Below are 25,608 nucleotides of genomic sequence, written 5' to 3' on the forward strand. Positions count from 1 at the left end.
CACATATCACGTGCAGTAAGTGGTCTGGGAGGAAAATTACTGTTACTGGCATTATTTTGAAAGACCTTATTAGAACACATCTTTGGTTTGTCCTATAGTATAGGCTATTTCTGGCACCGTCTTCACATACAAAAGAAATTTTTATTTGCTACATTTAATTTTTTAATCATTTTATTGTTTTGCTTGGCAGCTTCTATGTTTTTGAAACAGGCATTTGAAGGAGAATACCCTAAATTATTGCGTCTTTATAATGACTTATGGAAGCGTCTTCAACAATACAGCCAAAGTATTCAAGGAAATTTTAATTGCAGTGGAACTGCAGACCTCTATGCTGACTTACAACACATGGAAGATGATACACAAGACATATTCATACCAAAGAAGCCAGATTATGAGTATGTTTGTTTAATCAAACCTGTTTGTTGGCCTGTTAAGGATTTTGTCTTTTATTTTTATTATAAGTTAGAAAATGGGAAAACGCTAATCTTTGTGAATACTTGTAATGATTACTATTCATTTATTTACTTTAAAAGACTTCACAATACTTTTAACTGAAGAAGTCGAAATTTATCCTTAGTTGAGCAGCCTGGTTCCTGATTAAGCTTCATTTTAAAGTATATCACCAATTAAGGTGAATAGAAGCTAAGAGATGAGCATATGTGGTCATTATCGTTTAATTGATATTATAAGATAACCTGTAATTACATCAGACAGCATCATTATTGATGGACCACCGGCATAAATGTGATATAAAAGGAAATGGTGTGTTCAGGACCTATAGCGGAAATAAATCTTATGCTGGGATAGATTCTCAATCTGGTGGGAAAAACCTAAGTACAGTCAAAATTAAACCTGAAAATCTCTTAGATTATTCATGAAGTACAGTATAGGTAGCCATATTTATAAGCCACATCAGAAAAATAATACCATCTCAATAAGCTTAAACCAGCTAGCTTTCCTCCTAAATTGAAAAAGAGTATTGTTTTCAGATTTCTCTTTGAGCACCAAATCAATTGATTGGCTTGCACACCATCTTTAAACACTAGAATCATTTATTGTGATGAGACTGACTCAAGTAACAGTAGATTCTGATCACTGACCTTGTAAGAAAAAGGTTAGGTTAATCAGTGCTATTTTAATGTTTATCTTAAAATTTTTTTATTCTGAATACTTATAGCTGAATTTTATCCACTGTAGTAAGAAGTTCTGACTGGTAAAATACAGGACATAGAAGTTTTGACTGGGAAAACAAGTGGCGTAAGGGTAGGCTGGTATGATAGAAGGAGACGCTGTTCTCTTCAGTTACTCTTTGATGCTAAACATGGAGATTAGATGAGGACTAATGGAAAGAGGGGACAAGAAGACTGAAAAGTTATCTGTTGATCTTGAAAAATCTTGTAATGTATTAAGGTTTTTTTAAGTATACAAAATAGCATACATAGTATCATTGTATTTCTGGTTTATTTTTAAATTCATATGTTGGCACTGAAAAGCTCTGGAAATATACATAGCACAAGGTAATAGTGTTTTATGTCCAAGAGGTAGAGTTTTTATTCTGTATTTTCTGCTTTTACTTAAAATGAGCATATGTTACTCGTGGGGATAGAGGAAAGGCAGTAAATGCAATGTAGAAAAAAGAATCAGAATGAAAAAAAACCACTGTGTTTTGGGACATCCTTTTCACCTTTTGGAGACTGACTTCAGTGAGGTGGGGAAGAAGACTTATGACCTGTATTCTTCTAAGAAACCAAAAAATAATGACGATATAATAAGGAAACAATGACAATATGATTTATATATTCTTTTGAGAAGTGAGGCAAGAAACAAACATAAATTTGACCATGGTAGCTGAGCCAAAGGAAAGTTTTTTGTTGTTGTTTTTAATGATAGAGGGAAAGCTGAGAGTTTTTATAGATAGAAGTAGCCAGTGGAGAGAGAAAGTGAAGAAAAGAGATAATGAATGGAATGAGACCTTAGAATAATCTGAATAGAATCAAGGCACAAATAACCAGGTTAACGTTTTTCATCATTGAGTATTTATGCTGAATTTTTGAAAGCTGTTCTTATTATGAAGAAAATAAAACAAGATAATGTGACAGTGTTTTATATAGGGTGGTTAGAGAAGACCTCTATGAAAAGGTAACATTTGACCCAAGATCGAGATAATGTGAAGAAATCAACTATGGAAGATTCGGAGTAAGATTTTTGCAGGCAGAGAGAAGAGCAGATTTAGAGCCTGAGAAAATTAAGATGGGGAGGTTGAGGAATAGAAAGCTGAACACAATGAATGAGGGAGAGTGGGGGATAAAAAATTGGGTCGGAGAGGAGGGGAAACATAAGATCGTGTAGGGCTTTATTCACCATGATATGGGGTTTAGAGTTTATTCAAAACACTGGAAACCTTTGCTTTTAAACAGAGGAATGAGATGAACTGATAAACATTTAAAAATTAGCATGCCGGCTTCTTTGTGGACAACTGAGGGGGAGTGTCACCACAGGGAAAGAGAAGCTGTTTTGTTTATCCAGACAAGAAATGATAATGGCTTGAAGTAGGATGAGTGGATGAGATGGTGAGAACTGGTCGAATTGATTCGAGATATAGCTTAGAGGGCAAGCCAGTAGAACTTGCTGGTAGATCACATTTGAGAGGAAAAGAAGAATCAAGGATATGTGTGGACAAGTTGGGAGAAGCCTAATGATTGGAAGACATTGTTTCATCGAGTAGTGGGTTTTTGTTTTGTTTCTTTTTTGTTTGTTTGTGGGTTTATTTTTTTTTTGTTTTTTGGCCATGCTGCATGGCTTGTGGGATTTTAGTTCCCTGACCAGGGATCGAACCCAGGCCCTCCACGTTGAGAGCATGGAGTCCTGACCACTGTACTGCCAGGGAATTCCCCATCGAGTAGTGTTAAGGTTTTTCTTTTGAAACTGTTGAATCAAAGATGCAAATTGTGTTGTTGAAAAGGTAGTTGAATGTGAATCAGGGCTAGAAATACATATTTGAGAGTCATCACTATGCAGATCTTTAAAACTCATGGGTCTGGAGGAGATTCCATAGGGAAGATATATATATAAAGAGAAAAGGGAACTTTGGCCCAAAATGTGCACTCCAAAATTTATAGATTGTGCAGAAGAGTGGCAGCCTGCAAGACTAAGAGGAAAAAAAATGGTGAGATAGGAGGAAAACTGAAAGTTATGTGGAACCCCAAAGAATGAGTTCATTTCAGTCAGAAGAGGAATGGTGAACTGTGTCACATGCTGTTGAAAAGCTGAAGAAGCTTAGGACTGACAAGTGACCTCTAGATATAGCAAAATAAGGTTGTTCAAGGCCTAGGTGTGGAATGGTGGATACAAAGCATTATTAGAATTGATGAAAGACAGAATGGGAGGAGATTGACTTCTGGGATGACAGCCGTCCCCACTCCGCTGACCCACCCCACAGTGAATCTGGTGAAAACTATTAAAAACCAAACAATTTAACGTGTCTGGAAATGGTTTTAAAAGCAAACAGCAAATGAAAAATCATCGGCTCAAGAAAGTCTATGAAAATTCGGTAGAAAGAATTCCGTAAGAGCCTGTTATATTAGAACCAAGACTGTTGTTCCTCCCTCCCTCTTCCCAGCTCATCAAGGCATAGGCTCCACTCAGGACTGTGACAGCCAAGAACAAAGGGCTCCCTTCCCCGCCACTCCTAACTGGAGGGCTTTCTTCCTAAGAAGGGCAGAACCGCAGCATTTCTCATCCTGCCCTCAGCTGCCAGTTAGTTGAAGTGAAGCCTCAGACAGATGAGATCAATAGGTGGGTGCTTCTTTATTGTGCACAACACCCATCTGTTATGTATATGTTATCACAATAAAAACAAAGCATATTAAGCAAATTAAAAAAAAATTTTTAAATGTGTTCACACACAAATTTGTAATGAATGTTTATAGCAGCATTCATAATCACCAAAAGATAGAAACACCCAAAATGTCCATCAGCAGACAGATGGGTAACCACATGTGATATATCCACACATGAATGAAGGAATGAAGAACTGACACATGTTACAACATGACTGAACCTTGAAAAAATTATGCTAAGTGAAAAAAGCCAGACATAAAGCCCATATGCTGTATGATTCTATTCCTATGAAAGTTAAGAATAGGGAAATCTGTAGAGATATAAAGCATATTAGTGGTTGCTTAGGGCTGGGGATGGGGTGAGTGGGGGGGCGGTAAAAGATTAAAGCTAAAGGCTATGAGGTTTCTTCTGAAGGGGATAAAAATGTTCTGGGATTGAGCATGGTGATGGTTGCACATCACCATGAATATGCTGAATATATATTGAATATACTGAAAGCCGTTGAATTATACACTTTAAATGGTTGAATTGAATGTAAATTAAATCTTGATAAAGAAGTTTTAAAAAAAGAGAGAACGGGAAAGAAGGAGGTAGGTAATTCTTCTGAGAGGTTTTGATATGAACAAAGGAATAAAGCTACTTTTTCTTTGGGATAAGAGGAAAATCGCTGAGGGTAGGTGAAGTTACAAAGGAAAAAATAAGCTAGTAAGATCATTGCCACTGGTTTTGGTCTTAGTGTAAAGTTGAGGCAGATGGTCAGCTGTGGAGAGTGAAGGGCTGCAGAAGTAGAATTTTAATACCTGGAGCTTCAGGTCTCTTGAAATTAAGAGGTTTGCATAAACATTTAATAGAAACAATTTACTTTTTCTCTGCAATACGTGGAACGCTTAGCAGCAGATACAGAGACCATCTAACTGAGATTTTCTTCGTAAGAGCTTTGAAAGGAAGGTAAATTAGAAAAATCAAGATGCTAATGAGAGCACCTTGAAACGGTGGAGGATGAGCGTAGGGTTCCGTAGCGCTGATCACTGTAAGGGCAAAGAGCAAGTTCTTTTGAGTAAAATCTAGCTCTTTTATTGATATACAAAGCCCAGCATGATTTGTTCCGTCTGTTTTCTCTTAGACCTCATCTTGTACTGTCCTCCTGTCACTTAAGTGCTCTGCTTCTCTAACTTTTTGTCAAACGCAGCCAGGTCTAAGTCTCTTCTCAGGGCCTTTGCGCTTGTTCTCTTCCTATAGAAAGCGCCTACCCTGGAAATCTATATAACTTGCTCCCTCTTTTCCCTCACATCTTCTCAGGAAGCTTTCCCTTGCCTCACCCTATGTAAAATTGGATTAAAAACAAAAACGGACTCTGGCTTCCTTACTTCCTTTTTCTCTTAGAATTTTTTACTCTCCATTGTATTCCGTAGTTAACTCATTTAAAATTTTTATTTCTTTTTTTGTGTGTTTCTCAGAAGTCTTTTTTTTTTTATTAGTTTTTATTGCAGTAGAGTTGATTTACAATATTGTGTTCTCAGAAGTCTCTTTAAGGGGACAGGGAGTTTTTTTTTAACTGACTTCATTGCTACATTTCCCGCATCTAGGAAGTACCTGGCAAGTTGTAGACATTTAAGAGAATTAGTAGGCGGGAAGGAGATGGCGGCAAGTGGGGGTGTGGAAAGTTGTCTTCGAGCTTGGAGACGTCACAGGTAGAGCAGTTCAAAACAATGACTCAAACATGGAAGCTCCATAGTAAAGCTAAAATGAAAGTAGACTTCTAGTACAGGACAGGTTTTAGAAAAGTTGTTTGTTTTGACATTGTAATCACCAAGGATCCCCCCCCCCCCGCCCCCCGCCCAGATTCTTCAGTTTTTCCAAAACTAACAGGGTGGAGTAAGGTAGGGAGCAGGGGAGGCAGGCAGCCACTGGAGCAGGGCTGAGGGAGGCTGTGCTCTGCCCCCACCTGCGGCTGGCCCCCTGCTGGGTCGTCCTTCTGCTCGTCCTCCATCTCTGTGTCAGCAGGCTGCTCTCCTGCAACGACCACAGCCTTGGTCTTGCTCTCCTCTTCAGCCAGCCTCTCAAACATGTTGGCATAGAGCTGCTTCTCCCGTGCGAGCTGCTTGAGGAGTGGCTGCTGGCAGATAGCCAGCTGGGCCTTGGCAGCTTTGGTGTTGGAGTAGAGCTGCAGGACCTTTTGGAAGGATCCTTGGAGAAGAAGAATGTTAGCACTTATAATTTAGTGCTGAAATTTCTGCAGAAGAGAGAAGAGGCTTCTTAAGGTCAGTAAATGACCAGAGCAAAAATAGGGAAGACATTTAAATAGCTGGCGTGGACTTCAGTAGAGGATTGCCTCAGACACATTTAGACACTAGTTCTTCCCTGTTCCCATTGTGGTCTTTCTCTCATCATCTGTTATGGAAGTTATTATAGTTCACACTTTACCTGCACGTTTCTTCACTGGACTGTAAAGCAAATTTCATCTCTATCCTCCCAGCACTCAGTGAGGGCTGGCACATAGTATTCTCAGGAACTATGTGTTGAGTGAAATACTTATTGAATGAGAAAGTGTTAAGATAAGTATGGAATTGTGATGTAGGAGCCAAGAGTGTTCTGACCTCTAGGTCTTGTCAGTTGACCAGCAAAGGTGGAAAAGGAGAGAGCCAAGTTTCCTATACCTGAAGGAGTAGGTCAGATGTTTTCAAAATGAACATTTAGGATTAAGGGGGATTTGTTTTTGTTTGTTTGTTTAAGATAATGGAAAGGCCAGTAGAAGGATCATAAACAGGGGTGATGTGAGAAGATACAGAGTTAATTATATGGTTATAGGTATTTGATAGTAATTGTCAGAGGTAAAATACAAGATCCAATAGTTGGACAAGTAAATGAAAATCAACAGAAATAACTGAAGACATAGGAGGACTGAGGAGGAAAGAAGTGTTTAGTAGGCTAAATTTTAGTGTTTGAAGAATGTTGTAAAACAAATTAACTTAGAACTACAATTAGGAGTATTTGGGTGATTGTGGGACTTGCACAAGCACTTTTTATTTTGTCCTCATTCTTGTTAGTATCAGTTTTGGCATCAGAAGGCTGATAAAAACCTACACCTGTATACTTCCCTCTTAGGCACTGAGCTTATGAGAGGGCAGCTGTTGTGTGTGAAAAGGGTTGAGCTTGTGGGAGCAGGTCTCTGCAGACTTGCCTCTCTTGTATGCTCTATAGAAACATGCTAAGTGAAGGCATGGCCCCATTAGAATTAATAAGATTTTACAGTGTTACTCCTTTAGTTTTAAGCGACAAACTTACTACAGTAGGTACTGGTGCATATTATATAACATTTATGCCCAGGAATTATGTATAAATTAAAATGTTTAGTTCTTAATAAGCATTTGATTATGTAAATATATTTATACATTTTTAAACAAAATTTTTTCTTTTCTTCATATAGAGTTACATTTTATATAGGAGATATGTTTTTAAGAAAGGCATTTACAACCTGATACACTAGCACTTAGTTTTGTATAATTTAAGTTCATTTTTAATAAACTTTGTTCCCACAGTCCCGGAAAGGCTTTGAAAGACTCACTACAACCCTATGAGGCTGCTTATCTATCAAAATCCTTATCTCGACTCTTTGATCCGATCAACTTGGTTTTTCCCCCTGGTGGTCGTAATCCTCCTTCTGCCGATGAACTTGAAGGTATCATTAAAACTATAGCAAGGTATGTATTTTCATGTAGCGGCATGCCGCAAAATGCCTGCCACATTTGTTAGTGATGTATAATGGCAGTACATCTTTAATTTATCTCAAATCATTCAAAGAATTAGTCTGGAAATTAAACCAAGAGTTTTGCATTGAGTGAGTGCACATGTAGTAAGTATCAATACTTGAGATTCCAATTAATAAAACCATTTAAATACAGTCTAAAAATAGTCAATTATCATTATTCTGTATCTTGTCAAGGATACAAAATAAAACAACCTAATTCTTTATGCCATAGTAAATTTCTGATATTACGTAGGAAAGTTAATATTAAAAAATTTTACAAATTGAGAAGCTAAAGCATGGAGATCAGCTTTTTTTTTATCTTAAATCCAGAAAGTACTTCATGGCATACAAGGATTATAATCCTGATTAGTCTACTTGTGTTTGCTATTTTAAGCTTTCTAAGTGAATGTGACAGCTTTTAAAACTCTCAAAAGGGAAGATATCCTAGCAGAGGATATGGTTGTGCAACCTGAATGGTTGCGGACAATGTATTATACTGTTGCTTTTAGACATTTTACGGAACCCCCAGGTTAATCTGCAGTTGAGACTGTCTCAGTTCCTGTCATAATAACAAGTTGTCATAACAGTAGGTCTATACATTTATTTATAGGTGAACATTTTGAGGAGTAAAATTAGTAGTTAGGCAATATAGAACCAAGGTATAAAAGTCTAGATTCTTTTAGATTACAAATTTGAAGATGGTGATTCTGAGGCATGTGAGAGTACAACTAAAAAGCCACAGGTATAATATGCGTATCTATCTAAATACAGCATTGAAATTGCCCAGCATCTTGATCCTAAATCTTTCCACAGTTATCTTGACTTTCCAAAGTCCTGACTGAAGATGTTTATACCCTAATGTCTCCGTTATTTGTTTCATATGGTAGTGACAAAACTGGTCATGGATTGAACTTGATCTCTTTACCTGTTTATGGACATGTTACCTGTTTATGGACTGCACCCATTCCCCGGTGCAGTTTGACAATGCTGTGATCAATTGTAAGGTGGGACTTGAAGAAGCATACTTATGCCATTGTTTAATAGAATGTGAAAGTGAACTTTAATAAAATTATGTCTCACTGGTATATGAAGGGGCATTTTTGTCACACATAGTAAGCACTAATGTTGTTTTAAAGTCCTTCACTTTCTTCATAAAGGCAACCTGGTAAGTGCCAAGATTTATTCTCCTACTTGAGAGACAATAATTACTTTTCTTGCTTTTCTACTTGTATATGCATTTTCATGCAATTTTTAACTCTTAATTACAAATTAACTTTAAAAAAGTTAACTTTCCATGGTCTTTGTAAATACTTTTTTTTGCAATTACCTCAAATGTCCCAATTAATCCAATGTTAAATTGAAAATAAGCATGACAGAGAAACACTTTAAGAATCCAAATTTTTAAAATATCAAGTTAAATCCTTGTTATGCTTTTGATATATTTAAAAAGCTATTTTATCAAAATAGCATGAATTGGCATAATTTCTACAGAAACTGAGTATCTTTATGTATCGTGTAATTTATATTTTTAGCCTTTGTCCTTCCAAGGTTACCATTTCCATTCAAGAGCTGTCATTTCCTTGCAGATGTCTGTGACATGCAGTGTCTCTAATTGCACTTACCAGTATTAACAAGAGTGCTACTTGAAAAATCTGCACACAATTTACTCTCTTAATCACAGCTTGAACTCACACATGACATGCATTTATTAATGAGAAACTGGTCATTAACCAGACAGTCTTAGAGCACTTTTTCCTAATGCTGAATTTAGGAGGGAAAATGAAACAGTGCAATCAATCAGTTCTTGGAGGCAACCAGTGAAATCTATAAAAAAAAATCACCACATTGTTTATTGGGATTAGGTTTATATATTGCTCTTTACTTTGTTGATGAACTGTGTTGCTAATAATTAAAGTCTGTTTTTGTTTTCTCCAGTGAACTAAATGTAGCTGCTGTTGATGCAGACCTCACATTAGCTGTGTCAAAAAACGTGGCAAAGACCATCAAGTTGTATGGTGTAAAATCAGAGCAGCTGGTAAGTGATAATCCCTTCTGTAAACTTTAATGATTTTGTTTAAAATTACTAATTATACAGTACTTGACTAACTATAAATATTGAATTGTCTGAATATTAATTTACTGGAAAATTTTATAGTGAATTTTTGAAACTTCCTTATGAATTTAAACCAGAAAAAAATGTTACCTCTTAAAAATTGGCCCTCCTACCATTGCTACACTTAAAAAATACAGGCAGGTTTTATAAGACTTTTAAAAATATGCATGTGCCACTTTATGGGCTAAATTATATATATTTTTAAGTGTAATTATTTCAGATTGATCAAATTTCCTGTCATGAGACCCCTCACCGCAGATATCATTCATGTGCTGTTACTTAGTGTGAAATTGACTTGAACCATTAGAAAATGATTGGAGGAAGTGAAGTGCTTAAAACTGTAAAAGAAAGATGTTGATTTACTTTCTAAAGGTTCGAGCCCTACACTGTGGAAGTTTAGCTCCAAAATTACTCTTTTTGAAACAGCTGTTTGCATATATTTAAAATAATAGCTGCATGCCTGAATCATAATTTTAATTCTCTACATTAATGTTTTAAAGTTAAGCATACATATTTAACTAGTAGATATGTATGCTAACTGAAATCCAAGGAGTAGGGCTTTAGTACATCTTTAACTGTCATTGATGGACTAATTTTAGAGAATGTGCCAAAATGTGGTATCTCTACTGTCATTATACGGATAGCTAACCATGTTTTTTTGTTGTTGTTGTTTGGCTTCCCTGACTGCTCCAATTGAAACATTGTAAAATGAAGTACAGTTGACTCTTGAACAACTTGGGGGTTGGGGTACCTACCCTCCCTGCAGTCAGAAATCCATGTGTAATTGATAGTCAGCTCTCCGTATTCGTAGTTTCTCCTTGTCATCCCTTCCGTGTCGGTGGATTCAACCAACTGCGGATCATGTAGTACTGTATTATTTACTACTGAAAAAAATCTGCAGGTAAGTGGACCCTCCCAGTTCAAACCCATGTGTTCAAGGGTCAGTTGTAATCTGGCTTTACCTATATCCTAGTAGTTCTAGTTAGTTCTGGAATAATTTTTAGAGTAGGTTGGTAACAAATTGAACTTAAGGAATTTGCATAAAATAATCCTTGGTGCTAACAATCATTTCATGAGACTTCCTGCTTTCACTTCCAATGGATGGCTCCATTGTGTTTGCATATTAATATGGTGCTGTTTTCTACTCAATTATTCTTGCAGTCTTGACAAATAATTTAGAAGCATCTTTTTTTTTTAACTTTGTTTATTGAAAACTGGCCCTACAGAGACCATGGAAGCTCTTTGTAGATAATTAGATGACTAATTTTTCTCTCAAACTTTTTTTTATAGAAGCTTTATTATGATACTTATTACTTTGAAAAACATGGTTTATTGCTATAAATGAAATTCAGTATTATATCCAGTAGAGTTAGTTCAGTGTAATTACTGGAAGTGTCAGGAAAAAAATATCCTTATGAGATGGTCCCACCTGAAAACAACATTATAAAGAAGAGCCAGCATATGTATGGAAAATATATCACTCTTCTGTGTCGGGCAGGGGCACTGGTAAATGTAACATGTGACTTCAGTTAAGGCAGTGGTGGCAAAAGGCTTTAACAAAATTAAAATATATCAAAAACATTGGATTGAATTGATGCTGTTGGTCAAATAGTCTGTGACCCTAAATTATTCAGGCCTACCATCCTACAATGCTAAAGGGTAACAGAAAGTTCCAGACATAAAATTTTTTTTTTTAGACAGTAAACATGGTCTACGTTTGATTCATTCCAATAGAATACATTTGATCACATTTTTTTTTTTTACACAGCAGGTTCTTATTAGTCATCCATTTTATACACATCACTGTATACATGTCAATTCCAGTTGCCCAATTCATCACACCACCACCACCACCCCTCAGCCACGTTCCCCCTTTGGTGTCCATACATTTGTTCTCTACAACTGTGTCTCAATTTCTGCCCTGCAAACCGGTTCATCTGTACCATTTTTCTAGGTTCCACGTATATGCGTTAATATACAATATTTGTTTTTCTCTTTCTGACTTATTTCACTCTGTATGACGGTCTCTAGATCCATTCACGTCTCAACAAAGACCCAATTTCGTTCCTTTTTATGGCTGGGTAGTATTCCATTGTATATATGTACCACATCTTCTTTATCCATTCTTCTGTCGATTGGCATTTAGTTTACTTCCATGACCTGGCTGTTGTAAATACTGCTGCAATGAACATTGGGGTGCATGAGTCTTTTTTTTTTTCTTTTTTTCGATACGCAGGCCTCTCACTGTTGTGGCCTCTCCTGTTACGGAGCACAGGCTCTGGACATGCAGGCTCAGCGGCCATGACTCACAGGCCTAGCCGCTCCACGGCATGTGGGATCTTCCTGGACCGGGGCACAAACCCATGTCCCCTGCATCGGCAGGCGGACTCTCAACCACTGCATCACCAGGGAAGCCCGCCTGAGTCTTTTTGAATTGTTGTTTTCGCTGGGTATATGCCTAGTAGTGGGATTGCTGGATCATATGGTAATTCTATTTTCAGTTTTTTAAGGAACCTCCATACTGTTCTCCATAGTGGCTGTATCAGTTTACATGCCCACCAGCAGTGCAAGAGGGTTCCCTTTTCTCCACACCCTCTCCAGTATTTGTTGTTTGTAGATTTTCTGATGATGCCCATTCTAACTGGTGTGAGGTGATACCTCTTTGTAGTTTTTTTTTTTTTTTTGCAGTACGCGGGCCCCTCACTGCTGCGGCCTCTCCCGCCGCGGAGCACAGGCTCCGGACGCGCAGGCTCAGCAGCGACGGCTCACAGGCCCAGCCGCTCACAGGCCCAGCCACTCCGCGGCACGCGGGACCCCCCCAGACCGGGGCACGAACCCGCGTCCCCTGCATCACCAAGCAGACTCCCAACCACTGCACCACCAGGGAAGCCCCCTCTTTGTAGTTTTGATTTGCATTTCTCTAATAATTAGTGATGTTGAGCATCTTTTCATGTGCTTCTTGGCCATCTGTACGTCTTCTTTGGAGAAAGGTCTGTTTAGGTCTTCTGCCCATTTTTGGATTGGGTTGTTTGTTTTTTTAATATTGAGCTGCATGAGATATTTATATATTTTGGAGATAAATCGTTTGTTCGTTGATTCGTTTGCAAATATTTTCACCCATTCTGAGGGTTGTCTTTTCGTCTTGTTTATGGTTTCCTTTGCTGTGCAAAAGCTTTTAAGTTTCACTAGGTCCCATTTGTTTATTTTTGTTTTTATTTCCATTACTCTAGGAGGTGGATCAAAAAAGATCTTGCTGTGCTTTATGTCAAAGAGTGTTCTTCCTATGTTTTCCTCTAAGAGTTTTATAGTGTCCGGTCGTACATTTAGGTCTCTAATTCATTTTGAGTTTATTTTTGTGTATGGTGTTAGGGAGTGTTCTAATTTCATTCTTTTACATGTAGCTGTCCAGTTTTCCCAGCACCACTTATTGAAGAGACTGTCTTTTCTCCATTGTATATCCTTGCCTCCTTTGTCATAAATTAGTTGTCCATAGGTGCATGGGTTTATTACCTCTGGGCTTTCTATCTTGTTCCATTGATCTATGTTTCTGTTTTTGTGCCAGTACCATATTGTCTTGATTACTGTAGCTTTGTAGTGTAGTCTGAAGTCAGGGAGTCTGATTCCTCCAGCTCGGTTCTTTTCCCTCAAGACTAATTTGGCTATTCGGGGTCTTTGTGTCTCCATACAAATTTTAAGATTTTTTGTTCTACTTCCATAAAAAAAATGCCATTGGTAATTTGATAGGGATTGCATTGAATCTGTAGATTGCTTTGGGTAGTATAGTCATTTTCACAATATTGATTCTTCCAATCCAAGAACATGGTATATCTCTCCATCTGTTGGTATCATCTTTGATTTCTTTCATCAGTGTATTATAATTTTCTGCATACAGGTCTTTTGTCTCCCTAGGTAGGTTTATTCCTAGGTATTTTATTCTTCTTGTTGCAGTGGTAAATGGGAGTGTTTCCTTAATTTCTCTTTCAGATTTTTCATCATTAGTGTATAGGAATGCAAGGGATTTCTGTGCATTAATTTTGTATCCTGCAACTTTACCAAATTCACTGATTAGCTCTAGTAGTTTTCGGGTGGCATCTTTAGGATTCTCTATGTATAGTATCATGTCATCTGCAAACAGTGACAGTTTCACTTCTTCTTTTCCAATTTGTATTCCTTTTATTTCTTTTTCTTCTCTGATTGCTGAGGCTAGGACTTCCAAAACTGTATTGAATAATAGTTGTGAGAGTGGACATCCTTGTCTTGTTCCTGATCTTAGTGGAAATGCTTTCAGTTTTTCACCATTGAGAATGATGTTTGCTGTGGGTTTGTCATACATGGCCTTTATTATGTTGAGGTAGGTTCCCTCTTTGCCCACTTTCTGGAGAGTTTTTATCATAAGTGGGTGTTGAATTTTGTCTAAAGCTTTTCTGCATCTATTGAGATGATCATATGGTTTTTCTTCTTCAGTTTGTTAATATGGTGTATCACATTGATTGATTTGCATGTATTGAAGAATCCTTGCATCCCTGGGATAAATCCACTTGATCATGGTGTATGATCCTTTTAATGTGTTGTTGGATTCTGTTTGCTAGTATTTTGTTGAGGATTTTTGCATCTATGTTCATCAGTGATATTGGTCTGTAATTTTCTTTTTTTGCAGTATCTTTGTCTGGTTTTGGTATCAGGGTGGTGGTGGCCTCATAGAATGAGTTTGGGAATGTTCCTTCCTCTGCAGTTTTTTGGAAGAGTTTGAGAAAGACGGGTGTTAGCTCTTCCCTAAATGTTTGATAGGATTCACCTGTGAAGCCATCTGGTCCTGGACTTTTGTTTGTTGGAAGATTTTTAATCACAGTTTCAACTTCACTACTTGAGATTGGTCTGTTCATATTTTCTATTTCTTCCTGGTTCAGTCTTAGAAGGTTATACCTTTCTAAGAATTTTTCCATTTCTTCCCGGTTGTCCATTTTATTGGCATAGAGTTGCCTGTAGTAGTCTCTTAGGATGCTTTGTATTTCTGTGGTGTCTGTTGTAACCTCTCCTTTTTCATTTCCAATTTTATTGATTGGAGTCCTCTCCCTCTTTTTCGTGATGAGCCTGGCTAACGGTTTATCAATTTTGTTTATCTTCTCAAAGAACCAGCTTTTAGTTTTATTGATCTTTTGTTTTTTTATTGATCTATTGTTTTCTTTGTTTCTATTTCAGTTATTTCTGCTCTGATCTTTATGATTTCTTTCCTTCTTCTAACTTTGGGTTTTGTTTGTTCTTCTTTCTCTAGTTCCTTTAGGTGTAAGATTAGATTATTTATTTGAGATTTTTCTTGTTTTTTGAGGTAGGCCTGTATAGCTATAAACTTCCCTCTTAGAACTGCTTTTGCTGTATCCCGTAGGTTTTAGATTGTCACGTTTTCATTGTCATTTGTCTTTAGGTATTTTTTGATTTCCTCTTTGATTTCTTCAGTGATCTCTTGGTTATTTAGTAACGTAGTGTTTAGCCTCCATGTGTTTGTGTTTTTTATGTTTTTTCCCCTGTAATTCATTTCTAATCTCATAGCGTTGTGGTCAGAAAAGATGCTTCATATGATTTCAGTTTTCTTAAATTTACTGAGACTTGATTTGTGACCCAAGATGTGGTCTATCCTGGAGAATGTTCCGTGCACACTTGAGAAGAAAGTGTATTCTGTTGTTTTTGGATGGAATGTCCTATAAATATCAATTAAATCTACCTGGTCTGTTGTGTCATTTAAAGCTTCTGTTTCCTTATTTATTTTCATTTTGATTGATCTGTCCATTGGTGTAAGTGAGGTGTTAAAGTCCCCCACGATTATTGTGTTACTGTTGATTTCCTGTTTTACAGCTGTTAGCAGTTACCTTATGTATTGAGGTGCTCCTATGGTGGGTGCGTACATATTTATAATTGTTATATCTTCTTCTTGCATTGATCCGTTGATCATTATGTAGTGTCCTTCCTTGTCTCTTGTAACATTCTTTATTTTAAAGTCTATTTTATCTGATATGAGTATTGCTCCTCCAGCTTTCTTCTGATTTCCATTTGCATGGGATATGTTTTTCCATCCCCGCACTTTCAGTCTGTATGTGTCCCTAGGTCTGAAGTGGGTCTCCTGTAGACAGCATATATATGGGTCTTGTTTTTGAATCCATTCAGCAAGCCTGTGTCTTTTGGTTGGAGCATTTAATCCATTCACATTTAAGGTAATTATTGATATATATGTTCCTATTACCGTTTTCTTAATTGTTTGGGGTTTGTTTTTGTAGGTTCTTTTCTTGTGTTCCCACTTAGAGAAGTTCCTTTAGCATTTGTTGTAGAGCTGGTTTGGTGGTGCTGAATTCTCTTAGCTTTTGCTTTTCTGTAAAGCTTTTGATTTCTCCATCGAATCTGAATGAGATCCTTGCTGAGTAGAGTAATCTTGGCTGTAGGTTCTTGCCTTTCATCACTTTAAGTATATCATGCCACTCCCTTCTGGCTTGTAGAGTTTCTGCTGAGAAATCAGCTGTTAATCTTATGGGAGTTCCCTTGTATGTTATTTGTCATTTTTCCCTTGCTGCTTTCAATAATTTTTCTTTGTCTTTAATTTTTGCCAGTTTGATTACTATGTGTCTTGGTTTGTTTCTCCTTGGGTTTATCCTGTATGGGACTCTCTGTGCTTCCTGGACTTGGGTGGCTATTTCCTTTCTCATGTTAGGGAAGTTTTCGACTATAATCTCTCTAGATATTTTCTCTGGTCCTTTCTCTCTCTCTTCTTCTGGGACCTGTATAATGCAAATGTTGTTGCATTTAATGTTGTCCCAAAGGTCTCTTAGGCTGTCTGCATTTCTTTTCATTCTTTTTTATTTATTCTGTCTGCAGCAGTGAATTCCTCCATTCTGTCTTTCAGGTCACTTATCCGTTCTTCTGCCTCAGTTATTCTGCTATTGATTCCTTCTAGTGTAGTTTTCATTTCAGTTATTGTATTGTTCATCTCTGTTTGTTTGCTCTTTAATTCTTCTAGGTCTTTGTTAAACATTTCTTGCATCTTCTCGATCTTTGCCTCCTTTGTATTTCTGAGGTCCTGGATCATCTTCACTATCATTATTCTGAATTCTTTTTCTGGAATGTTGCCTATCTCCACTTCATTTAGTTGTTTTTCTGTGGTTTTATCTTGTTCCTTCATCTGGTACATAGCCCTCTGCCTTTTCATGTTGTCTGTCGTTCTGTGAATGTGGTTATTGTTCCACAGGCTGCAGGACTGTAGTTCTTGCTTCTGCTGTCTGCCCTCTGGTGGGTGAGGCTGTCTAAGAGGCTTGTGCGGGTTTCCTGATGCGAGGGACTGGTGGTGGGTAGAGCTGACTCTTGCTCTGGTGGACAGAGCTCAGTAAAACTTTAATCCACTTGACTGCTGATGGGTGGGGCTGAGTTCCCTCCCTCTTGGTTGTTTGGCCTGAGGCAACCCAACAGTGGAGCCTACCTGGGCTCTTTGGTGGGGCGGATGGCAGACTCTGGGAGAGCTCACGCCAAGGAGTACTTCCTAGAACTTCTGCTGCCAGTGTCCTTGTCCCCACAGTGAGCCACAGCCACCCCCTGCCTCTTCAGGAGACCGTCCAACACTAGCAGGTAGGTCTGGTTCAGTCTCCCCTGGGGTCATTGCTCCTTCCCCTGGGTCCCAATGCGCACACTACTTTGTGTGTGCCCTCCTAGAGTCTCTGTTTCCTCCAGTCCTGTCGAAGTCCTGCAGTCAGATCCCACTAGGCTTCTGTAAGGTTGGATCTTAACAAACGGCACCGCGAAACAGAGGAAAGCTTCAAGTGAGCTTTATTAGGGAGCGCTCCCGGGCAAGGTTCACTGGTCCGAGAGAAAGGGGGCCAGAGAAGTCGCGCCGGGGCGAGGGTTGGGCAAGATTTTATAGGGGAAGAAGGGAAAGGGGTGTGGTGAATCTGGGAGGGTGCAGGGTATTCCTTATTTGGTGGTCTTTTTGGGTATCCTGGGGGACCGTTAGTCCCGCCCCTTGAAAGGCGGGAAGGCTGGGCTGGTTTCAAAGTCCCCAGGTTAGTTTCTGGAACTGGGTGGTCCGGAATGTCTCCAGGGCAGTTTTTGGAACTGGGTGGTCCGGAGAATTTCGTTCTGATGCAACCTGTGAATCTGATTGTGTTCCCCTGCCTCGGGCCAGTTGGCCTTACAGCTTCAAAGTCTGATTCTCTACAAATTCCTCTTCCCATTGCCAGACCCCCAGGTTGGGAAGCCTGATGTGGGGCTCAGAACCTTCACTCCAGTGGGTGGACTTCTGTGGTATAAGTGTTCTCCAGTCTGTGAGTCACCCAACCAGCAGTTATGGGATTTGATTTTGCTGTGATTGTGCCCCTCCTACTGTCTCATTGTGGCTTCTCCTTTGTCTTTGGATGTGGGGGTATCTTTTTTGATGAGTTCCAGTGTCTTCCTGTTGATGATTGTCCAGCAGCTAGTTATGATTCTGGTGTTCTCACAAGAGGGAGTGAGAGCATGTCCTTCTACTCCGCCATCTTGGTTCACAGTTTCTTAAATTTTTTTTTTTTAAGTGAATTTTTTTAAGGTCATTTTACTTTTTTGCTTTCATTTTAGTGTTTAAAGAAAGCCTAAGCATTAAATAACAGTTCAAACAGCATCATATGTTTATTATTTTAAATATTATTGAGTAATGACAAGTAACTTTTAATGTTCATCTCTTGTGTTTTGGCTATTAATAACACTTTCTGCCCCTCCTCTATGTTTTTAAATTTGACACATTTTGTTCTTTGATCTTACCATATTCCTCTTCCTTTATAATTATTTCACTGAAAACATTTAGAAGAAAATAGCCAAGTGTTAAATCTTTAGTGAGAGAAAGATTGAAAGATGTTTTTCTTTTTTTTTTTTTTTTTTTTTTGCCGTACGCGGGCCTCTCACTGCTGTGGCCTCTCCCGTTGCGGAGCACAGGCTCCAGACGCGCTGGCCCAGCGGCCATGGCTCACGGGCCCAGCCGCTCCACGGCACGTGGGATCCTCCCGGACTGGGGCACGAACCCATGTCCCCTGCATCGGCAGGTGGACCCCCAACCACTGCGCCACCAGGGAAGCCCTAAAACATGTTTTAAAGTAGAATATATACTCTATCTGCAAGTGGAAATGTTTAGTTGAAATTTGGTATAAGTCTATAAAGGGACAGTTCTTTCTGTAGGTGAGATATTTAAGTCTCAAGTCCACAAGGTTGAAAAGTAACAGAAATCATATCATTAATGAATGTTTAAGCTGTGAAATAAAGGAAAGCTAGAATTTTAACAACAGTGTGTTTTTTAAAAGGGCACCTTGAAAATACAAAACTTGAAATGTAGAATGAGCAGCTTTCCAGAATCCTAAATTTATTTTCCTAAAGATTAGTTGTGGAAGTTTCTTGGCTATCGGAACATTTAACATGCTTAACTATAGCTTTAGTTCACATCAGGAGAAAGGATGGTAAAAGGATTTCTCAAGTTGATCCTTTGTGTAGACCATCTTTATGACCATCTAAACTCACTATGTGTTTTTGGATATATTCTTTCATATGCCTAAAAAAGCTGTATGTTTTTCTTTTCAACCTTATTATTTGAATGTCTTAGGATATAGTAGAATAAAACATATATGAGTTATATACATAGTACATATATTTGCTTATAATAATCTGAAATTATTTTATCATTACACATGTATTTGTTTTTCTAAGTCTTCTTTGTTATTAATCACCAGAGTTATGTCATAAAAACCTAACGCTCTATAGGGACAAATCTTACATCCTTCTTTCTGACTCTTAAATGGTACCAGAGAATTCTTTTTTTTTTTTTATGGTATGCGGCCCTCTCACTGCCACGGCCTATCTCGTTGCGGAGCACAGGCTCCGGACACGCCGGCCCAGTGGCCGTGGCTCACGGGCCCAGCCGCTCCGCGGCATATGGGATCTTCCCGGACCAGGGCACGAACCCACGTCCCCTGCATCGGCAGGCGGACTCCCAGCCACTGTGCCACCAGGGAAGCCCGAGAATTCATTTTTTAAGGTTAGGATAGGGTCGTAAAAATAACTACCATTATTAAACATCTATAGTTGCTTGGATTGTGCCAAGGCATTAAAATGTATTATCTCATTTATCTCACAAAAACCCTTGAAATGGAAGTATCAATATCCGCCACTACAAAGTGGGAATTCAGGCTGAGAAAGCTTAGTAGCCTGGCCGATATAGACTCCTAAAAGTGCAATGCCGGCAGGCAAGTCTTGAAACTAGCATTCAGACTCCGATTTGAGTCTAGACCAAGCTTTAAAACTCTCTTGTTGGGCTTCCCTGGTGGCGCAGTGGTTGAGAGTCCGCCTGCCGATGCAGGGGACACGGGTTCGTGCCCCGGTCCTGGAAGATCCCACATGCCGCGGAGTGGCTGGGCCCGTGAGCCATGGCCCCTGGGCCTGCGCGTCTGGAGCCTGTGCTCTGCAAGGGGAGAGGCCACAACAGTGAGAGGCCTGCGTACAAAAACAAACAAACAAAAAAACTCTCTTGTACCACAACACAAATACATCTTTCTTTTTTTACTTAAGTAGTATTGTTTTGTGATTTACTTACCCACTTTACAATATAACATAGAGATCTATATTTGCTATTTTAATACATGCATAGTATACTTACGTATCATAGTTTACTTCTCTATTCTTAATGGATAGTGTCTTAGTCCATTCGGGCTACTGTAACAAAATGCCCTAAACTGGGTGACTTATAAACAACAGCAATTTATTTCTCACAGTTCTGGAGGCTGGCAAGTCCAAGATCAAGGTGTCAGCAGATTAGGTATTTGGTGAGAGCCCCTTTTTGGTTCATAGATGGCTGTCTTTATTCTGTAAGCTCACAGTGTAGAAGGGGCAAGGGGGCCTTCTCAAGCCTCTCTTATAAGGGCACAAATCCCATTCATGAGTGCTCTGCCCTCATAACCTAATCAGCTGCCAAAGACTCCCGCCACCTGGGGCATTAGGTTTCAACGTATGAATTGGTGGGCGGAGGGTACGAACATTCAGATGGTAGCAGATGTTTAGATGGTTTAGTGATTTAATTTAGAAATAACAGGGATTTAGCCTTGAATTCGCACATGCGAGTTATAAGTCTTAGGGTTTACTTCCTTCACATGTATTTAATTTAGTATGTTTCCAAGGTGCTCTTTTGTGAAAAGGAGATCAGTGTTTTTTTAGACTGTCTTCATTTAAGAATTCTTACTCGTTTGTCTTGACAGCAGCTGTGAAGTTATAATTAATTTACTAAGTAGAATTTTATATTCCAAATGCACACACACACACCTATAGATGTATAGATCATAATATTTTATGATTGAACAAATTGATTATATAATGGTGATATATTGGTAATTTGTATAGTTCTGAAATGTGAACTTTAGTAGAACATGTCACTAGACCTTGCAACCACAAGTTTGAATCAGTGTTTTCCTTGTTCTCTATATGTTAAAAGAAAATTAAAGTATTATATAAGGGAATTATTGCGATACCTTGGTAATATATAGGCTTACAAACTACTGTGATAACAAAATTATAGGCAAACAATGCTAGTAAGTATTCCTTTTAAAAGGTAAATTGTTAGGGCATTTTCTAATAATAACTATTATCTGATGGTTTCTGGGCATGACATATAGAATCCCAATATAAATGTCAAATGTTATAAATTGTGAAAAAGTGGTTTGGCATTTAATTAGATTGCAGACCATTTGAAACAATAATAAGGATGACATTTAAGGGGAGGTTTCAGCTTCTGAGCAGGTCAGTAGCTGTGTATGATGAGGTCAGTAGCTCTAGACGACAGTAGGGTTTTTTAAAAGCTTTGTAAATATACACTTTATTCTTTGTATAATTAACAAGTAGTTTAGAGACTTGACATTCTTATAATGGAAGAAAACCTGCATGTGTGATATTTAAATGATGATATAGAAACATAGGAATTTAACTTTTTTAGTTTTAAAAGGATTGTTTAATGCAGGTTTAAATGTCGTCTACTTAGATACTGCTCCATATAATATCATATGGTAATAGCCTGTGTTATTAACATTCAAGTAGAAGATTTTTTAAAAAATATGAAATCACTTGGAAGAGTTTTTATGTTAGGCGCAAGCAGAGGAAACGTATCGGTAGATTCTCTTGAACCAAACGCACTTTAGCTGTAATACAAATACACTGATCCTTTGGGTTACCTACCCTCTTGATTCTTCAGACAGCTTTCCACTCTTTGTTACCTCTCTTCTTATGTTGGTGTATTTTAGGATCACTCCTTCTTTTCATTAAGACAGCTCTCTGACTTGCTTCCCAGACTCGTAAGAGCTTGATTTTCTGGGGGCTGTGTCAGGTCAGTAGTAAGTAGTCATGCTGTCTAAGATTCAGTAGGCCATAGTGAAGACAGAGAGAAATGTCAAATAATGGTGTTGTAATTAGCAAATATTTTCAGCAGAAATTTAAAAATGCAGTCGTCAGTTAAAGTCTGCTCAAAAGTCTGTTTAACTGTTGCCACAAAATTGTTGTATAATAGCTACAAAATCTGAGTTGCATGCAATAAGCATTTATTGCTTATACGTCTTGGGGCCTGTGAGGGGCAGCTAGGTGACTTTGCTGACTTTGGCTGGGTTTACTCCACACTAGGCTAGCTGCTGATATAGGCTGGCTTTAACCATAGTTAATACTCTGTTCTTCATGTCTCTAATCCTGCAGCAGGCTATTCTGAGCTTGGTTTCACAGTGAAGGCAGAGGCACAAGAGAGAAAATAGCCCCATAAGTGTGGCTCACCAAAGCAACCCAGCCACAGTGCGATACTAAATAGCAAAGGATATGGCCGCAGAAAGAGATGAAGGATTGGGGCCGATAACGCCATCTATCACAAAGCCAAGTTGGGAACTTGGCAACAGAAAAAAAGAGTTAATGAGCTTTTCTTTTTAATTCCCAATGGCCTAATCTCCCTTCTTGAATCCTAATAGTGTGTATTAAATTTTTAAAATATTTGTTTGTATTGGGATATAATTGACACATAACATTATATTAGTTTCAGGTGCACAGCCTAACTTTTTTTTTTCTTGTGATGAGAACTTTTAAGATTTTCTCTTTTAGCAACTTTCAGTATACGGTATTGTTAGCTGTAGTCCCCCTGCTGTACATTACATCCCTGGACTTACTGTCTTATAACTGGAAGTTTGTACCTTTTCACCATCTTCACCCATTTCTCCCACCCCTTACCCCTCACCTCTAGCAGCCACCAATCTGTTCTCTTGTATCTATGAGTTTGTTTTGTTTTGTTTTTTAGATTCTACATATAAGTGACATCAAAGGCTTTTGTTTTCCTCTATCTGACTTATTTTACTTAGCATAATGCCCTCAAGGTCCATCCATGTTGTCACAAATGGCAGGATTTCTTTCTTTTTTTTGTAGCTGAATAATATTCCATTATACATATACACCACATTTTCTTTATCCATTCATTTGCCATGGACCCTTAGGTTGTTTCCACATCTTGGCTAGTGTAAATAATGCTTCAGTGAACATAGGGGTGCATATATCTTTTCCAAATAGTGATTGCATTTTCTTCAGATTGCTGAATCATATGGTAGTTCTCTTTTTAATTTCTTGAGGAACCTCCATACTGTTTTCCACAGTGGCTGTAGCAGTTTACATTCTCACCATCAGTGCACAGGGTTCCCTTTTCTCCACATTGTCTCCAGTACTTGTTATTTCTTATCTTTTTCTTACCAGCCATTTTAACAGGTGTGAAGTGATGCCTCTTTATGGTTTTGATTTGCATTTCTCTGATGATTAGTTATGTTGAGCACTTTTTTATGTACCTGTTTGCCATCTGGGTATCTTCTTTGAAAAATGTCTTTTCAGATCCTCTGCCCATCTTTCAGTCAGACTGGTTTTTGTCTGTTGAGTTGTATGGATACATGATTTGCAAATATTTACTCCTAAGTTTGTATGAAATTTTTATGGCATATGACTATCAGCTTCATAGCCCAAAGAAGATAGAAATTCATTACTATGATAATTTACTTAATGATTTTAATTAATGTTAATTTACTTTTAAAAATTATGAGCCTTTTTCTGTATGGCCTTATTTGATGACATATATTTATTCCCTTATCATATATTGTATTCTCGAATCTTTGTTGTCCTAAACTTGTTTACATTACCACAAGCATATAATATTAATTTTTCCCCTCTCCTATTTTTCCTTATGTCTTTCATTACAAAATATACTTTCATTTATCTCTTCCTTTATTTCAGAATGTGAACAAATAAAACAAATAGAATTTTCCATGTCAACTCCAGAAAGTACAAGAAGTAATAAGAGACTTGAAAAGAAACTGGGCATTTGGATCAGGCCCCCATGAGTTTTCACTGCTATGTGTTAGCACTTTGATACCATGAGGGTTTTTTAAATATATAATTCAGCTTTTCTAGGTGTTGCCATTGACAGGATTAGTCTGAATTACCTGGTCCATTTTTACCGGAATTGGAAGGGATCTTAAAACTATAGAGCTTTTATATCTTTTCAAGCATCTTAGTGATCAAGAAGGTATAATCTTATCCCTGTTTCAAGGTATAGGAATATAATTTAATTCTCTAATGTATACTTCAAATTATACTATTTTAAAGTATGTTTCTGGGAGAGAAAGTTGTCAGCATTTAGTCAGGGTTAGGCTGTGATTCACTCAGAGTACCCTATTCCCTAGTATACAAATACTTATAATGTCATACAAATACTTATAATGACAAAGATATAGGTACACTTACAAATAAGATAGAAAGAAAACCTATATTTACCTCCTAGGGCTGCCATAGGTATCAGCCTAGCGTGACACGAGACAAGATGGCCTTGCAAATGGAACCAAAGCCAAAACACGCTCAGGGATTGGCTCTTGCAATATCCAGTGTGATGGGATCTCTGAGCCACCAGCATTAGACGTGATTTTAAACTGCAGAGCTGTGGTGGTAGTGGCCGGGAGGGAGGCATGGTTGAAAGGGCAACTATAAAACCCCCAGACAACAGGGACAAATGGAGTACCCATAGAGGAAGACAGTTTTCACAGAGGAGCCTCTGAGAGCTTTCAAGGTACTAGGCTAGTTCTCATATTTCTTCTGAATTTTATGACATATTTGTAACTTCAAGGTGCTGAAAAGCTGAAAATGTATTGCTGTCTACCTGTAGCTTGTGTGCTCCTGCTCTCTCTTATCAGCAGAAAAACAGCAGTCTTAATTTGAAAAAAATGACAAAACAAACAAAAAGACACTTTCTTTTAAAAGTTAGGATGCAAACTAAAATTCACTGCATTTGAGTATAAAAGAACTCATTTGCATCTTAGAAATTATTGTCTTTTCCCTTTACTATATCAAGCACATAGCAGCTAACTTTTGGGCAGCCAACTTTTACTAAACTCACTAGTATGAACTTGTGCCAATTTAGATTATTTTCTGAGACATACCTAAAAAAATGGTACATATGGAAAGTGTTCTGTCTGTGATAGGGCTACAGAAAATGTTTCTCCTTTGTGGACAGCCTTTTTAAAAAATCATTTTTCAGTGTCTTAGGGTAGGAATTGCTAATCTAGGAGTTCTGTGAAGGGTTTTCAGGGGATCTGTGAACCCCAGGAAATTACAAAAATGTTATTTTATATGAGTTTTTTCTGGAAAAATGTTGTAACAGGTTTCAAAGAGGTCTGTGACCCCTCCCCTCAAAGTAACCGAAAAATATCCGGAAAATCTCTCAAATATTTGGAAATTAAATAACATACTTTCAAATAATCTCTGGGTCAAAAGGGAAATATAAAAATATATTTTGAATTAAATAAACATGTGAATATACCATATCAAACTTCCTGGGATGCAGTTAATTTAGGGAAATACATAGCAT

General features: G+C 38.0%; 1 protein-coding gene across 3 annotated transcripts in view; it reads left to right on the plus strand.

Annotated features, from left to right (window-relative positions):
- The window catches only part of COG5 (component of oligomeric golgi complex 5), a 282,510-nt gene that overhangs the window by 205,084 nt on the left and 51,818 nt on the right, over positions 1 to 25,608 (plus strand). For all 3 annotated transcript variants that reach the window (XM_082846505.1, XM_082846504.1, XM_082846506.1), the window contains exons 12-14: positions 191 to 395; positions 7,380 to 7,541; positions 9,524 to 9,623. In XM_082846505.1, coding sequence (XP_082702631.1) covers positions 191 to 395; positions 7,380 to 7,541; positions 9,524 to 9,623 — 467 coding nt within the window. The remainder of the gene's footprint in view (positions 1 to 190; positions 396 to 7,379; positions 7,542 to 9,523; positions 9,624 to 25,608) is intronic.

This window comes from Leucopleurus acutus, assembly GCF_964270905.1.
Source record: "Leucopleurus acutus genome assembly, chromosome: 9".
NCBI classification, from domain to species: Eukaryota; Metazoa; Chordata; class Mammalia; order Artiodactyla; family Delphinidae; genus Leucopleurus; species Leucopleurus acutus.